The following is a 17,813-nucleotide window of genomic DNA, read 5'->3' on the forward strand; positions in this document are numbered from 1 at the left end:
AACTGCCCTGTGGCTTCCCGAGACTAGCTGTTTATGGGAGTAGGAAGTCCCATCTTTTTCTTACAGAGCGGCTGATGGTTTTGAACTGTGGACCTTGAAGATCGTAGTCCAACACATAACCATTACGCCACCAGGGCTCCTCCACAGCATCCAACAACCTTAAAAAGACCAAAGTCCACTTGGCCTTCTTGGAAGGCATCCTGACCTTTGGAAAGGGCTGTTCCCTTGCTCTCCTGGCTAGGGTCCCACTTACTGCCTCCTTTCACGGGACACCAGGAAAGTACCTCCTCTTCCCTGCCTCCTCTGAACCCCGACTGTGAGCACTGGCCCAAACCATGGTATTTTCAGTTGGCTCCTGAATGTGAGAGTTGAGTGATGAATAAGGAAGGTCTCAGAAGAGCTGATTCATTTGAGCTATGGTGTTGGCAAAGAGCACTGAGATGACCTTGGTCTACCAGAAGAACAAGCAAGCCTGTCTTGGATGATAGCCACCATGTTCTTCAGAAGTGAGGTCGGTGCCACCTTGACTTACGCACTGTCAGGAGAGACCAAACTCACCGTCCCAGGGTTGATTGACTCACGGTGTCCCTACAGGCCAGCGTAGAAGTACCAATGAGTTTATAAGACAGTAACTCTAGACGGGAAGAGAAAGCTTCATCTTTCTCCTGGGAAGTGGCTGGTGGCTTTGAACTGCTAACCTTGTCAGTTAGCAACCAACCCAGTGTGTAACCCGCTGTGCCCCCAGCACTTCTTTAGGAGAGGGAAAGGCATGACGTTTAGCAAAGTGGAGGGTCAGTGACAAAAGAGTGTCCTTGGTGCGCTGGATTGGCACCATGCCGGCGACAGTGGGGTCAGATGGAGGAACGGGCAGGAGGGTGGCACAAGACCTAGACCGTGTTTCATTCTGTTGGTGGTACGGTCGCTGTGAGCGGACGCAAGGCAGTCGCACCTAATGACAGTGGCACCGTGAAGTAGCAAGAATGCGGATGCCTTTGCAGTGGGAGATGAGATGATATTTGTTTACCTGTCCATAGTACATGCTCGTTCTAGATGTTTTCATACCTGTGGTTTATTACAGTGATGTCAGGAGAAGAGGTGGTTGATTCAGTGACTGGGCCCTAGTGTGAGGTTTCTGAAGGTGATACTTTGTGAAGCACGGAGATCCTATCAGCGAGGACGGCTCTTTAAAATCCACATGTAGATAAAAGGTAGTGATCTATCTCCGCAGACACGTCATGGGAACAGGAGATAAAATGTAGATCTAAGTTTCCCGAAATCTTTAAGAGCTAGAAGGAGAATAAATTCATGCCACTGTTAGCAAAGTGGCAACATTTATGTAGTATTAAGACCCTCTCTCAGAAGCCAATACAGCCAGAGAAAATAGGACACTTTAATAGCCACTAAAAGGAATAACACTTTATTTTAATGGGCCTAAAAGTTGTTTAGAGCAATAATTGTCTACATGTGTTAATGTCTTAATTCATTCTCACAATTAATTCATTCTCTCAAAGCAAGATAACCCTCAGGGTGAAATAATTCCAGTAAGATTACATTTAATATGTGCACATGCAGTATGGTTTTCGACAAAGTGGGATCGGGGCAGCTCAGCCATCAAAGTACTAACAAAACAGATTCTTCAAGGTAGCGACATGGCAGGAAGTCTTAAACTGCCGTGAAGCAACACGTTTTGGAACACGACTGTAAAATGGAGCCCTGGTGGTGTAATGGTTCAAAGATCCAAACCACCAGCCGCCCAAGGGTTCAGTCTCAGACACCACAGGAGCAGCTCGGCCCTACTCTGTAGGGTTGCTATGAGTCAGAATCAACTCAATGGCTGGGCATTGAACTCATGTTTTTTTTGTATTTTTCTTTTCTTTCTTTTTTTTTTTTTCATTCATTTTTTTTTAACATTTTATTAGGGGCTCATACAACTGTTATCCCAATCCATACACACATCAATTATGTAAAGCGCATTTGTACATCGTTTCTCAAAACATTTTCTCTCCATTTAAACCCCCGACATTAGGTCCTCATTTTTCCCCTCCCTCCCCGCTCCCCCTTCCCTCATGAGCCCTTGATAGTTTATAAATGGGTATTTTGTCATATCTTGCCCTGTCCGACGTCTCCCTTCATCCACTTTTCGGTTGTCTGTCCCCCAGGGAGGAGGTCACACACAGTTCCATGTAATCGGTTCCCTCTTCCCTACCCATTCTCCCTTTACCCTCCCTGTTTTGCCACTCACACCACTGGTCCTATAGGGCTCATCCGTCCTGGATTCCCTGTATTGTATTATTAACAGTCTTGCTTTGTGAAAGGGTGCTATTTGCAGTGGGTACAAACGGTCTTGCTGCCAGTGTATAGGGTTTTTGTAACATGGATGGGATGGTTTCCATACCTTTTTATTTCAAATTGGTGATAGGGGTTTCTATTAAAAGCTGCACATCTTAGTAAATATTTATTTTTATAGATTTTTGTTTAATTGACTCTACATTTAAGTGGAACCACCAAAAGAAAGAGAGAAGGTTATGGGTACTGAGTTCTGCGATTAAAAAGTAATCCCCAATTATAAACACAATGTGGAAGTGTCCTTAGTAATAATAATAAAGCTTTCCCTCCGGTTGTGCTACTCAGCAGATTAGTACATGCTCCTTCCCACATGCCCGAATGCCAGCGGTCCCTTTCCTGTCCCACTGAGCGAGCCTGCTTTTGAGTAGCTTTTCTGGGGTTAGCTTTCTGGGGTTTACGTAGGTCCCCGTGCCAGGGGCTGTCCTTTGAGGATGCTGCGTGTGTAGCGCCAGCCGCAGGTCTAGCTGCCAGGAACCCTTGCTTGAAGAACAGCTCCAGCAGCATTAAGCACTCTTCCTCCAAGACCCCCTCCCTTGCATTTCACAATGAGCCAGTGAGAACTGGGCTTGGAGGACCTCAGCCCAGAGGGGAGGGAAGCAGATGCTCTGAACAAGGATGATGCCAGCACCCTGTTAGTTAGTGTGCCCTCCTGGGAAGACATACACTCTGCGGTCCTGCTTTTCCTTTGTAAACTTTGCACGAACGGTGAAGTGCCACGCAAACAGTGCACTCAATAGAATGTGCTCTTCTGGGAGGTCCTAGTGTGAGCCCTTGACGGGGAAGGTAAGAGAAATAGAATTTAAGATAAAAACAAAACCAAAAATTACCAATAAGAATGAGAGTCTTAAGATCTGTAAATGAATAGGCCCCCCCAGTGTGGTTTCCTAATTGTCATATGCAAGATACTGGCATGGGAGGATGACGAAGAAGGCGCTGTAGGTGGGAAAGGGGTTGAGGGTGGGCAGCATCTTTTAGGCTGTTCTTTTGTTGTCTGTTTCAAAGGATTTTTCTTTTGTAAATTGAGAATGATTGCTGATCCCTTGGTTCAGAGTCATACAGTTCTGCGGGATAACACTGTTTCCCCACCCCCCTAGTTTTTCTAAAGTTTGAGATCTAGATTCTTCGGCATACATGGGTTCATATCTGCAATCTTTTTGCATATTTCAGATCTGAAAACTCAGAGACTTAGCCCTCCTCTCCCCACGTGGAAAGCTCTCGGGAGTCTTCACTTGGTGGAGATTTGTATCTGGTACAGGATAATCAAGAAATATCATTTTGGGATTATTTTTCCACTTGCAGCGATCTCAAACTTATGTTTTCACTGATGCTTCTTTATCTTTTAATAAACCCCACTGGGATGAAACTAGCTTCTGACGTTTCGAGCAGTGGGGTTGGATAAACAAGGCTGCATTGGTATGTGGATGGGCAGGTGAATGCAGATTTCTAACATGCGGCCATTTGTCTTCCAGTCTTATTTTGTAACAGATTATGATCCGACCATTGAAGACTCCTACACAAAGCAGTGTGTGATCGATGACAGAGCTGCTCGGCTGGACAGTAAGTTGCCCTCTCTTATTTGGCTATGATATGTATTAAAGAGCGCGGTTTTGCTAACTGAAGTCATTGAAATGTTAGATGATCTTAAATATTAGCCTATCTCATTAGTTTTGACGAAATAATCTACATGCCGGGCCACCTTATGTATCTGGTGAATGGAAAGTAAAACAACCATATGTAATGTCTTGCCATCGTAACATGTTCATTAGGACACATGGAAAGAACATGTTAGGTCTCAGCTTTTGCTACCTTTCTCTTTCTACTGATTGCAACTATGTGAGCATCCCACACAGTTCTACACCCCCCCCCCCACACACACACACAAGAAAGCCAACGTGTCCTATTACTTGTACGCCGCTTTCATTTACAGAGATCAAGAAAAGATTCTTAGCACCTGAACTTGAAGTGTAGCATTGGGGGGTAAAAACCAAACTTTCTCAAATTTCCAGGCAGCTTCTTGGATTGTTTTTGTGTGTAGGCTGTCTTGTTTTTCCTTGGAGAGGAAAACGCACCCCAAGGCCTTCAAAGGGTTGTCTGACTCCATCTGCCTGATGGGTTTGGTCCTTCTAGCCCAGCTTGACGTGCTCGTATGTTCAAAGCACTAGACAGCTACCTGTGCTGATGAAGATCAGCTCTGACCCTGCTGCAGGGGGGATGTATTTGTCTGCGATTTAGTACTGAAACTAGCTGAGCCGAGAACGCCGTCTCTGCTCGCTCAAGTGGGCTGTTCCCTAGAGCGCCCCCCTACTGACCGATCTATTCCATGAAAACCAGCCAGAGTTCCGTTTGTGTTCCCTTTCCTCAGTTCTGGATACAGCAGGACAAGAGGAGTTTGGAGCCATGCGAGAGCAGTACATGAGGACTGGCGAGGGCTTCCTGCTGGTCTTTTCCGTGACCGATCGAGGCAGGTGTGTACTGATAGTGAACTCGACCCACCGGTCCTGTCTACAGTACTGTGTTACTAAATTTGGACGTCCCTGTATTTGTATAAAAGGAACAGTAGTGAAGGACCACACAGGAAGGACATAAGGAGTTGGGTGTTAGGCTGCTAACTACAGGGTCAGAGGTTCAAATCCAATGGCCTGTTGCGTGCGAGGCTGTCTGCTCCAGTAAAGGTCTCCAGTCTCAGAAGCCTGTGTGTGGTCTCTCGAGTTAGAATAAACTCAGTGGCAGTGGGTTTGGTTTGGGTTTAAGTAGAGCATGGGACCTGGGTGAAATCGGATTACTTGGCCCAATGGATTGATTTGTTTTTTTGTTGTTGCTGTTACTGTCTTGTTTTAGTTTTGAAGAAATCTATAAATTTCAAAGACAAATCCTCAGAGTCAAGGATCGTGATGAGTTCCCCATGATTTTAATTGGTAATAAAGCTGACCTGGATCATCAAAGACAGGTGAGAAGGAATCTAGCCATGGATTTTTTATTTTGCAAGTGAACGGTTCTATGTCATGCAACAATTGAGTGTCACTCATTCCCCCTACCCCAAACAAACTGTGCCGTGTGCCACTTACATGTACACAGCTGTGTTTGGCATATTAGACTTAAGTCACAGTAGGTAAGAAAACCGCAGTGGAAACTAAGTTTTTACATAGCTTTATACAGAACTTTCAGACAACCCTAAAAGCCGCCTCGTTTGTCATACCGCGGTGACTTGGGTTGCAGTGATGTAGACAGCTGCGGTATCAGTATTTCAAATACCAGTAGAATGACGGGGCTCCGTGGCGCTTCCAGACTCAGGACAGACTGCCAAGAAGGAACAGGCTGTCCACTTCTGAGGGGTTCACCATTGGCAACCTTATAAATAGCAGCCGAACATGGTCAGCTGGTGTTCTGGAAGATGAACTACCTCCCCAAAGTAGCGTCTTCTTTAATGAGTGGACGGAGTGAAGCTTTCTAGACCTTCACCTGTGGTGGGGCATGACTTAAAATGAGAAGAAATACCTGCAAACATCCACTAATAATCAGAATGTGGAAATGTGAATCTAGGAAATTAGAAGTCATTAGAAATGAGATGCAATGCACATCGGCACTCTAGGCATTAATGGGTTGAAATGGACAGATATTGGCCATTTTGAGTCCTTCATATGAATTACTGTGCCAAAAGTAGTAAATTCAAGAAGAATGGTGTCGCATTCATTGTCACAAAGAACACTGCAAGATCTAGGATGATACCTGCACACCTATAAGGAAATCCAGTTAATACAACCATCATTCAAACTTAGGGACTGTGTTAGGGCGGGTGGACTAGAGAAACAAATCCAGTGATACTCATATATGTGAAAGAGCTTTATATCAAGAAGCTTTATGTATCAGGAAAACATCCAACTCAAGTCCATAAGTCTGATACTAGTCTGTACGTCGCTCTTCAGACACACAGCTAATTGCAATGATACAAAAAGCAGAATATCACAGGCCGGTGTTTGCAAAGTCATGCTGATCCAATGGTGGTGGACTCATCTCCAGGGTTCCAGTAGGTCTCAGAGTCGCTTGCCATGCCAGGAAGGTGCAGAGAGAGAGGGGTGCTGGCCTCCTGAGAACCATTTATATCCTCATACCTCTGGAGGAGGTCAGCAAGCTGAGACCTGATTCTCAGGCTAAACTCCACCCATACATTTTTACAGGTGCCATGTTGGCACAAAAAACCTAACTACCACACTCAACAACCACTATGATGAAGAAATTGAAGAATTGTACCAACTTCTGTTGTACCAAATTGTACCAATCTGACACTTACCAAACGTGCACTCAAAATGCATGGATACATGGATAATTACTGGAGATTGGAAGGCGAAAGTAGGAAGGAAAGTGGGAGAAACAGTAGTGGAGAATGTGGCGCTGTGACTGAAGCAGAGTTGGTGATCACATGATAGAATTTCGCAAGATCCAAATTTTGTAAGGATCAAATGATGTGTACTGTAGGCAGATCTGCACCAGACCTCTTCGAAGTGTTTAAGAGCAAGGGCGTGACGTTGAGGACCAGGATGCACCTGGCACACGCTGTGGTAATTTCAGTCACCTCGTCCCCGTGTGAAAGCTGGACTGTGAAGGAGGAAGGCGCCGGAGAACCGGTGCATTTGAATGAAGGTGCTGGCAAAGAAGGCTGAAAGTACCATGAACTGCCGGGAATGAACAAATCTGCCTCGGAAGATGTACAGCCAGAAAGTTCCGTAGAAGAGATTGGCAAGATTTGTCTCACGTACTTTGGACATGGTGACAACATGCTTGGTCCGGTAACGTCCGTGAACAAGAGAAAGCCCCTCAGCCAGAGGGACTGAATCGTGACTGCAGCAGCGGGCTCCAGCATGACGAGCGTCATGAGGGCACACAGGGCCAGGCAGTGTTCTGTTCTGCTGTGCAGCGGTCCCCTTCATGTGAGCGCTATCCAGAAATCTCTAGGTCCGTGTTCACACTATGTTACCTTCCTTTAGGGCGCGATTGTGATTTTAATGATACTGTGTTGGATTTTTAGTGTCTTATTAATGACTGGATTTTCTGTCAGTTCTTCACATTGGCTATCTTAAAACCAGTCATTGCAAGAAAATACTCTTAGTATTTCGTTGAAGGCTCACCTGTTCTCACTTGTCTTTTGTTTTGCTTTGAACCTCCTCATTTCAAATTTATTTGTATTTTGGCCTTGTGCACTGCAATGGGGAGAGAGGAGACTAACCCAAAAGTTGGAGGTTTGAACACCATGGGAAGTTCCTTGGAAGAAAGGACTGGTAATCTGTGCCTGAGAAGCGGACCATTGAGAACCCCGTGCAGCCCATTTATACCGACACACCTGGGGTCGCCACGTGCAGCCTATTTATACCAACACATCTGGGGTCGCCACGCGTCGGAACGCACTCACAGCATCTGTGTTGTAGCGGTTTTTGTTTGTTTTTCTTTTTTAAAGTAGAACAAAAACTTTCTGGATAGGGATCAGACTTACTAACTCTACTTTTATAAAATTCAGTTCTTTGGGTTGAGGAGCCTCTGGGGAACACTTGTATCGTTTTCAGTATTCTGACTCTGGCTTGACTGGGCTGTGACTGCTTTCTGTGGTGTCCTTTCTTGCTCCCTTGATGAAGGCACATCTGCTTCTACTTGTTCTTGACAGGATGCTACATCGATGAGCTTAAAGGCGGCTTTACATGTGGTTAGTCTGCACCAGAAATGGGTGCACCAACTTTGCTGACCTTGATTCCTGGAAGACATTGATGTGAAACCATACTTTAAAAATAGATAAAAGAAGCATTTGCGTGACCATAACAGTGGGTATTGTTTAGTTTGAAGATAGTCGTTTGCTTTCCCCCCTCTAGTTTGATTATATTGTGTATGACAGGTGAGAATAAGGTACTCTGGGGGGAGGGGGACATAATTGAGCAAAAGGAAATCCCAAAATCCTTGTGGGCATGTTTCAGTATTTAATTTTCTTCCCTAGATGTCATCTTTTCTTCTACTTCAGGAGATGTTTATTTCATTGGTGGTACTCCGTGTACTTAACGCGTGCTAATTACGTGCGGTGCCATCAATTGGCATCTTGTAACAGCACAGAAGGAAAACAAAACCAAAAATTGAACTGAGGTTATGTTAAGAATTTTGAAAGTAGTAGCCAGTGGGGTGTGATGGGAGCTTTAAAACAGCATCAAAACTGGTGTGGAGACTGCGCGAGTCTTGAAGAAATTGAGTCGGATGAAACAAATTGAGAGTGTAGGGTAGAGGAGAGCTGATGATAACCAAGGAAGATGGACCAGGTTTGTCACAGAATAGACAACATTTCTCACGTCAGAATTTGTTAATCATTCTTTCTGAATTGGTCAATCTGTGAAACTCTCATTTGTTAATTTGCTCTCTTGATTTGATTGACTTCTAATTCAAATCCATCAGCCTTATGGTTCATATAAAATAACATATGGTTATTTTGTAGAGAGACGTTAGATTTTAAAAGTCATAAACTTGACTATACCAATCCTCTGCAGAATTTGTCTGCCACTCTTTAGGACATGAACTTGGAAAGTGACCTTAGAAATAAATGCATTAATGCTATAACCGACCGTGTCAAAGTGGCTGAATTGTGGGAGTGGAGTGTAAAATTGGCTTTGGAGAGGGAAACTACATTGCGATCTTAAGCCACCAGAAGGAACTAGAGAGAGCAATAACCCAGAGCTCCAATAAGGACAACAATACTACAATAATAATACTACAATAATACTGTCCCATTCAATCAGAGTTCTTGGAGTACTGGGTACTGTACTCAGAAGGATTTTGTCCCAGTGGGAGGGCAAAAAGCCCTGGTGGTGCAGTGGTTAAGTGCTTAGCCACCATTTGAAAGGTCAGTGGTCAATGTTCTGAACCAGCTACTTTGCAGGAAAGAGATGGGCACATTGCCTCTGTAAAGATGCACAGTCTTGGAAGGGCAGTTTTCCTCAGTCCTTTGAGTCAGAATTGACGTTATGGCAGTGCATTTGGTTTGGGGTTCGGTGGGGGAGAAATTAGTCCTTGGAATAAACACGAGTCAAAAGCAGTATGGCTGGAAAGGGTTAAACTGTTTACAGGTAACTGCATTCCTGGAGAAGAAAGCTCAGTAACTTCTACAGGAATACCACTATCTTGTACCTAGTAGGTGAAAATCCAGTGCACAGGCGTCTCCTCAGAAATTACCAGACAAGTAAGAAGCAGGGCATGTACAACCCACTTAAAGAAGAGAAACCAATCAGTACAAACAGGCCTAGCAATAGCAGATGATAACAAATAATGGACAAAGACATTAAGACAGTTCTGATTACCTTCCACGAGTTCAGGAAGCTGGAAGAAAGAGTGGATCCGTTGAGCACAGATGTGGAAGACAGAAAGGGATCTGAATCACAGAAATGAATACTATAATATCTGAGATGAAAAATATGCCTGCTAGGATTAACAAGAAATGACCCAAAACTTTCCAAATATGTTGAAAACTATAAACGTACACATTCAACTCTGTGAGCCCCAAGCACAAGAATAATGCTATTGCTTGAAACCGTCTGTAAAGAGGAAATCTGAAAATCTGCTTTTGCTACAAATCTGGCTAGAGGAGGAAAATATATTCCAGATAGATAGACCAAGATGAGGATGGTAATGACTTCCAGTTGCAGCTCGGAGAGCTGTGTCTCTAAAATACCGGTAGGGAGCAAACACTTCCCTGTTGACCTTAGAACTCAGTACCCCTGGAAAAACCTGCTTCTCAGGGGAAGTGAGATTCCGTCTTTTCTACACACATAAAAAGGTGAGGGTTAGACAGAGCTAATGTCAGGTTCATGCTGTCCCCCAACACAGCTCTGCTCTTCTGGGGTTTCAGGTGACACAGGAAGAAGGGCAGCAGTTGGCACGGCAGCTGAAGGTAACATACATGGAAGCTTCTGCCAAAATTAGGATGAATGTCGACCAAGCTTTCCACGAACTTGTCCGGGTGATAAGGTAAGCAAAACTCCTTCTAGAAGCTAATTTTGGCTCGTTGTATTCGAACATAGGCTGAAACTGTGCTTTAGAAAGCCAGGGACCAAAAACACCCGGCAGAGACATTCCCTGAAGTCTTTTCAGGAGCCTGGATGAGCTCGTTCTCCGTAGCAGTTCCCTTCTAGGGGTGGATACAAACGACGCATTAACATTCTCCGGGGAGCGCATACTGTATACAGGACACTTGATGTCTGGAGTCTCGTCGACTTATATTGTAGTCGAAGGTAGCCGTGGGGACCTTGAAACGAAGGCGGACGAGCTTCCGGAGAGGTACTGGTCCGATGGCAGTGGTGACCTGTGCCAAGCACTGTGTGTAGGCAGTGCAGTCTTGCATTGTTGCATTGAATTCTCACCACCAGCCCATAAGCTGAAGGCTGTTTTTTATCTTCACTCTGAGATGAGAAAGCCCAGTGACGAAGAGGCTAAGTAACTTGTTTAAGCTTTGGGCACATTCAGTAGCGGAGCTGGGGCTGGAATGCCAGTCTCTCATTCTAGAGCCAGTGTCCTTGAATCTCAGTCTCTAATTCTAAAGCCAGTGCCCTTGAATCTCAGTCTCATTCTAAAGCCAGTGTCCTTGAATCTCAGTCTCTAATTCTAAAGCCAGTGTCCTTGAATCTCAGTCTCTCATTCTAAAGCCAGTGCCCTTGACCTTGCTTCTCAACCTGTCTGTTCCCCTCAGGACAAGGAGCAGGAGAGCTGGAACAGCCCCCCAAGGTTCCAAACTACACCCTATTTCCTGTTAGATGGTCTAGGATATACTTGTGGTTCAGGAAGTATTCCTTGGTTCTAGGAAGCTAGCGGGGACGCAAGGGCTCTCCCGGGCTTATTATACAAACCTTTATATGTGAGAGAGATGATAATGTGACAGAGACTAAGTGGCCTTAAGGAGTAGCTTTTCCTTGGTTACTTTGAATGTTGGTGGCCTGATTCCCACTCTGCCCTTGTGTTTCCCAGCTGATTAGAACACTGGACAGCCTGTGAGAGGAGAGGGCCCTGGGTGGCTTCAAATTTAAGGTGCATCAATGCCTGCGCTATGGGCTACTTGGAGTTTTGGATCCCTTTGTTGCTGGCACAGTCTTTCTGGAGAGAGACTTAACAGTAAAGGCAGCAGATGTTTTGGTTTTAATAGTTTGTTAAAAATCCCGTCCCTGTTTTAAACCACTGATAGATGGAATCCCAGTGTGTCTTAACTGCCCCTTTGACGCATTTTGCCCTTACTTTTGATCCTTAGGCAGGAGTGGAAGTAGGTGTGTAGAGAAAGCCTTGTATACTGTCACTCGTAGGTAGTTCAATGAACAAGATCTTCAATCCTCGTAGTAGCGGTGACAGGGTTTTAATTATTCCTTCCTAAAAGAACTCCAAAGCCAGCAGCTAACGTCTGTAATGCTGGCTGAGCGGCAGCAGGGCTCGGAGCAGCACACGCTGAGCCATTCCGTGCCAGAACGCAGGTCCGTCCGGAAGTTCCCTAGTTGTTAGTGCCACGGAGCTGATTCTGACTCCAGGCAACCCCATCTGTTCTGAACAGAACCTCAACCCCATGACGCTGTGGCCTTTCAGAAGGAGGTCGCCAGGCTGGCCTGTCTCTTGAGATGCTTCTGGGTGGGTTTGAACCACTGGCCTTTTGGCCAGAAGCCGAGCAACCCTGAAGTTCTTTACTTTCTCTTTTTTGCTTTTTTTGGGGGGAGGGATGGTGAGTGGTGGTGGAGGGGAGACAAAAATGTGTTTAAATATACTTAAAGTGTAGCTTTGTAAAGCATATGTACTTACAACTAGAGGTGTTCAAAAATAGCCCGCCTTTGTAACCATAGATTGCCAAGAAGGTACTTATGTTTCGATCTCTCCCCTCCTCCGTCACAGGAAATTTCAGGAGCAAGAATGCCCTCCTTCGCCAGAACCAACACAGAAAGAGAAGGACAAGCAAGGCTGCCACTGTGTCGTTTTCTAAGAACCCCGCGAGTTTCAGCTACCGACTGCCAGGAAAAGCCCCCTCGACTTCTCTCCTTCCGGTTTGTCGCGCCGGCCCTTTCTCGCCTCAGACAAGCAAGCCCTACCATGTCACCACGTTAGCCTTCGACCAAGAAGCGGGCTGATCCTTCCTGTGAAATAATACGATGGTCATTTCCCAGACACATTTAACGGAAACACTAAGGCTGCTTTTAAGATCTGATTCCTTTACAATACGTAAAACAAGCGTGTGCGCGCACACACGTTCTTTAAGGGCTGACATTTTAATAGAGATGAGTCCGTTTTGGAACCTAAGCTGTTTGCCAAGCGGAAGTCATAGGTTGTGAAATAATTCTTAACTTCTGGAATTTCATTGCTTACCGCTACTCTAAATAGAAACATAGGGGGGTAATTTTTTTAAGTTGGTTGTTTTTAAATGTGAATTTTTGCCCACCCTATACATTTTTGATACAACTACACTTGTAAAACACTGTATTGAATTTCTAAACGTGAGACATCTCAGATCTTACTTGATGCTACAGCTTCTGTGTTCCAGTGGCCCAAACCCAAAATGCCTGTTGTGTTATGGAATAAAAGTCGTTCTTAATACTTTTCTTCTTGAAGGCAATGATATTCTATGTGGCCAAATATTTGAGCTGACTCTGGACTCTGAAACACTTTGTTCTTCTCCCTTTTTAAAAACGTAGCTCTTCATAGCCATGTGTGGAAGGTGGAAATCAATAATTTGTGTCTCGTCTTCCTTTTCAAGTATTTCTGGGTAAGGGGTTCAATAAAACAAAAACTGCTTTTTGTTTGATGTAATATAAAATGTGGAATTGATCTTTCCGGGGTCAGAGATGATTAATGTTTTTGCTATATACTTTTATACATTATTTTCTTATCAAACTAGTTAACAAGTATTTTTATATGTTTGTAAGCAAATATGCTTTCTCAGCATACCTTGTGTATATGTAAAGATAAGTATTTAATTCTCATTGTTCACTTTTAACTGACAAAGACAGACCAATATGTGGAAGCTGCAGAGACTGGGGTAGAACTTGGCTCCGGTTGTGATCCTGGTTGTACCTGCCTTTGGCCAGTCACACCCCCACTGAAGAAACCTTCCCGGGGGAGGCCAGCGCCCAGGATGAGAACCCGGCGTCCCTCTCCGTGTGCCCTACTAGGTAGTTGCCTGCTCTGTCAGATGTCACACGTGAACATGTCATAGTTGATGAGTGTGACTGTGGATGGCTTCTGATTTCATTTTCAAAATTCTGTGGATTGTGTTTCAACAATTCGAAAGTCTGTTTCCTGATGTCGAGATACTAAGTGGTGTCGCACGGTTGTCACTTTACAGAATGTGTACAACGGTCCCAGGACGTTTATCAAGCGTGCCCCGTAGAGCTGCAGGTGCTGGAATAAAGTCGCTCTGGTATCACAAGGTGGTGCTCGTGTGCTCATTGCTCATTTTGGTGCTTTGTTGAGGGGAGATGAGTGCAGGATAAACTTATTTTAGGGACTGTACATCCCCTCCCCCTCCCCCTTCCCCTTCCCCCACCAAGAAAAAGAAAACAAAAAAAACAAGCCTTGTAGTTTGAATCCAAAAATCCAACGTAGTTCGTGATGGGTGGTGGTGGTCAGATCCTGAGGGTCTCCTTAAGCAGGTACGTTTTTCCTTTAAGCTCCTGGCAGAGGCCCCACCCACCCAGAGCGAGGAGGGCGAAGCCTGAACCAGCTGAAGCTAACCCGGAGCTCAGAGTTGACCGAGTTCATTCTGAATCATAGCGGTATGTGGCACCGGGCTTTTCTAAAGCTGCACATATTTATAAGAGCATACAGCGGCATTTTTCTCCTGGGGAGCAGCTGCTGGGTTTGAACGACCAACCTTGTGGTTAGCATGATGCCACCAGGGCCCCTTAGCTTGAAGCAAAGCATACAATAAATGTACCTGGAGATTAATAAAATTATTTTTACATATTTCGCAAGATAATTGCTTAAATAGAAGATTATCTTTTTAGCATCCTAGTAAAATGATCACATTGGTATTGTGACTTGGTGCCTTACTACTGTCACATATCTTGGATACTGGTTCACAGTTTTTGTTTTTTTTAATGGGCAGTGTGATACATACAAGATAAGAGTGCCTGTATAACATTCTGATTTGGTGAGAAAACCGTTTTATTCTGAATAGGAGATTTGTAGCCAAACAACTCAAAGTTACATATTTCTGCCTCAGTTTACTTTTGATTTCCCTGCTTTGGCTTTGGCTGATTTTCATCACTCTGTCCTCATTTTCACGAGTCTTGTTTTCATTCATTTAACTTGCTGCTGCTAGTTTCACCCAGTGAGTTTTCCATTTTAGACTTTGTACTTTCTATTTAGCGGAAAGTTCCTGTTGATTGTCTCGTCCACAGATGGTCTGCTGACTGTGTTCATGTTGCTTTTAAGCCAGTTCTTGTCAGACCGGTTTTCATGTAGTTGGACTGGGCCCCTCATGCCTTCTCACTGCCATCGAGTCGTTCTGACTCACAGCAAGCTTATAGGGCCGAACTGAGCTGTCCTGTGCGTTTCTGAGGCTGATGATTATTATGGGAGTAGAAAGCCTCATCTTTTTTCCCCAGAGCAGCTGGGCGGGTTTGAATTGCTTACCTTGCAGTTTGCTGCCCGATGAGGGAAACCACCAGAGTGTGTTCTGCATGCCTTAAAACCCTAAAAGTTTTGTGGGGGTAGCAACTGGCTTCCACCCAAAGAGAAGGAGAATGAAAATCAGCATTGATTGCTGTGAGGGAGAGGTGGATAGGTCTCTACTCTGTAACCTTTGTCAAAACAATTCTGATGCCAACTGCCCATCCCACACCACTTTACATCTGTGCTGGGTTTGATAATGTATTGTCAAGGCCACACAAAACAGCATACAATTACGGGGCCTATTAGAGAAACAACTGTTACCATTCAGGTTCAGGAATGCTCAAGGTACAGTTCTTTCATCAAGACAACCTCTTCGCGACTGTGTCCAAAGGCACAGCAGCCTCCCTCTTCCATCCCTAAGGGTTAGCAAGACTCTTAGCTCTGCAAATTAAGTGCCTAGAGGTATGCCAGTATACTTTTGCTTAAAGGCACCTGGCTCTAGTGCTTGGCAAACTTTGTTCCCCCTGCTTAAGTGCCTGCACTCCAGCAGGCCACCTGCATGAAGTTACTCTTTCTCACTCCAGGGAAGCCATATCCCTTTCCCCCTCTGAGGTGGCTTCTTATAAGCCTACAGGGATGGCAACACTGGCTGATCGGTACTTTAGCATTCTGTGCGCATTATTTGCATTTTTCACCCTAGGAAGAGTGTCACGTACCTTGTTTACATTACAAGGTTTACGTCCAGAGGTAGTCCTGCTAAAGCTTCAGCCCCTCCCTGTGACTTCTTCCAACAATGTGTTTAAACATGTCTCTGCAATCAGTGGATGGCTGCAAGCAGGATCGCTGGGTAATATGATTTGTCTTAGTCTCTTTAGGGTGCATGTAGAAAAAGGGATACTTTTTGTGCCCTTATGGGTTGGGGTGGGGGCCGAGATCACTTGAAGCCAGTGCTTTAATAAAACTTATGTGGATGTCTTCCGAAATCATTGGAATTTTGCAGCAAGTACGTGGGGCAGGTTTTAGATGGATCAAGCATCTTACAGGAATCCAGGAAGACCTCAGAAGATGCTATCAAGGCAGAGCAGTTGGCTCCGAAGGTTATGGCATGTGTTTTTTTGGAATCTGCAAGAGGCCTTGATACGTTTTCTCAAACATCAGAGACAATCAATTGGCCTTATTGGGAAAATTTAAGAATATGGATAACCACTGGTGACCAAGAAAGTTGTGTCAAGTTTTGTTTGTGTTTCTGCATGATAATGTACCTGCTCGTTCTTCGAGGATAGCAAAAGCAGTCTTTTGTGAATGTCATTGGGATGTCTTACCCCCTCAAGCCTATAGCCCTGTTCTCACACCTGATACTTAGTTGTGTTCCCCAAGCTAGCAGAAAATGGAAAAGGAACATGATTTGAGTCACTTGAGGATGCGAAAACCGCCTTTTCATGTGCCCATCACAGAACCCAGGCAAGAATGAGAAACATGACCGTCACAAGTCTAGACTAGATGGGAGGCTATGTCAAGAAAAAATGTATGTTTTTTTTGGTTGTAATCATTTTATTAGGGGCTCATACAACTCCTATCACAATCCATACATCAATTGTGTAAAGCACATTTGTACATTCATTGTCCTCATCATTCTCGAAACATTTGCTCTCCACTTAAGCCCTTGGCATCAACTCCTCATTTTTCCCTTCCTTCCCCACCCCTCCCTCCCTCGTGAACCCCTGATAATTTATAAATTATTATTTTGTCTTATCTTGCACTGTCTGAAATCTTTCTTCACCCACCCCTCCGCTGTCCGTCCCCCAGGGAGGAGGCCATATGTAGATCCTTGTAGTCGGTTCCCCCTTTCAACCCCACCCTCCCTCCACCCTCCTGGAGAAAAATATTTTTGTTTAAGGGTTTCTATGCCATTGTAGCCATGGCTTGTCTGTCAATTCGCCCTACCGTGATGGCTTGTGTGTTGCTGTGACGTTGGAGGCCATGTCCCTGGTACTTCAAATACCAGCTGGGTCCCCCGAAAGTGCACAGGTTTCAGCGGAACTTCCGGACGAAGAATAGACGGTCAAGGCCTCGGCTCCCCAGTGTGGAGGACGGGGTCACTGCAAGCCTTAGGCATGGTCTCGCCACGTGGCCGGTTACTGCAGACTTAGTAAATAGGAGCGGAGCTTTGCCGGAGACCAGAAGATGAGAGTCTCAGATTGAAGGCGCTTAGAACACGACTGAAGAAAAGCTGTTCTCAAAGTAACATCAACCATAATGATGTGGATGGAGCCTGTGAGGCTAACACCTTTGGGACCTTCCTTTGCTATGGGGCATGACTGGAGAAGAAACAGCTGCAAATACCCATGAATGATTGGGGCTTGGAATGTACAGAGGGTGATTGGAGAAAAACTGGAAGCCATTGACAATGAAATGGGAGACATACAGACCCATAGTCTACTTGATGAGCGGAAATGGATCCGCATTGGCCGTTTCAAATGAGAAAATCATGGCTTCCTAAGTCGGGAATGCCAAAATGACGAGGGATGGTGTTGCATTCATTGTCAAAAAGGACATTTCAACATCTATCTTGAAATACAGTGCTGTCTGTGTTGGATCATGTCTATCCGCATATAAGGAGATCCAGTCAGTGCCACTACTAGTCAAATTTATGCACCACCCACTAAAGCTAGTGAAGCAGAAATTGAAAAATTCTACCAACTTCTCTAATCTGAAGTTGTTCAAACATGCCATCAAGATGCGTCGATAATTATTGGTGCTTGGAATGCAAACGTTGGAAACAGAAAGGAACTTTTGGTTTCGTGAAAATATGCTCTTGATGATGGGAATGAAGCTGGAGATGACATGATAGAAATTTGCAAGACTTC

General features: G+C 44.8%; 1 protein-coding gene across 2 annotated transcripts; it reads left to right on the plus strand.

The window, feature by feature from the left end:
* The first annotated feature begins 478 nt into the window (after positions 1-478).
* On the plus strand, positions 479-13,759 carry RRAS2 (RAS related 2). Of its 2 annotated transcripts, XM_045291049.1 has the most exons (6): positions 479-511; positions 3,816-3,903; positions 4,709-4,811; positions 5,185-5,293; positions 10,217-10,335; positions 12,232-13,759. In XM_045291049.1, exons 1-6 carry the CDS (start codon positions 482-484, stop codon positions 12,317-12,319), a joined length of 537 nt encoding a protein of 178 aa, XP_045146984.1. In that variant the 5' UTR covers positions 479-481; the 3' UTR covers positions 12,320-13,759. The 2 variants fall into 2 exon arrangements, with proteins under 2 accessions (XP_045146984.1, XP_004711618.2); XM_004711561.2 differs by lacking the exon at positions 479-511 and having other exon boundaries at positions 3,752-3,903.
* Positions 13,760-17,813: the final 4,054 nt, after the last annotated feature.

This window comes from Echinops telfairi, unplaced genomic scaffold (assembly GCF_000313985.2).
Source record: "Echinops telfairi isolate 266 unplaced genomic scaffold, ASM31398v2 ScPeMD7_60;HRSCAF=208, whole genome shotgun sequence".
NCBI classification, from domain to species: domain Eukaryota; kingdom Metazoa; phylum Chordata; class Mammalia; order Afrosoricida; family Tenrecidae; genus Echinops; species Echinops telfairi.

Bases quoted from the DNA above. Each gene is read 5' to 3' on its own strand.
- RRAS2 (XM_004711561.2), top strand. From the start codon at position 3,780: ATGCAGATTTCTAACATGCGGCCATTTGTCTTCCAGTCTTATTTTGTA. The intron at 3,904-4,708 runs GTAAGTTGCCCT...CCCTTTCCTCAG, and splicing joins CAGAGCTGCTCGGCTGGACA to TTCTGGATACAGCAGGACAA. The intron at 10,336-12,231 runs GTAAGCAAAACT...CCTCCGTCACAG, and splicing joins GAACTTGTCCGGGTGATAAG to GAAATTTCAGGAGCAAGAAT.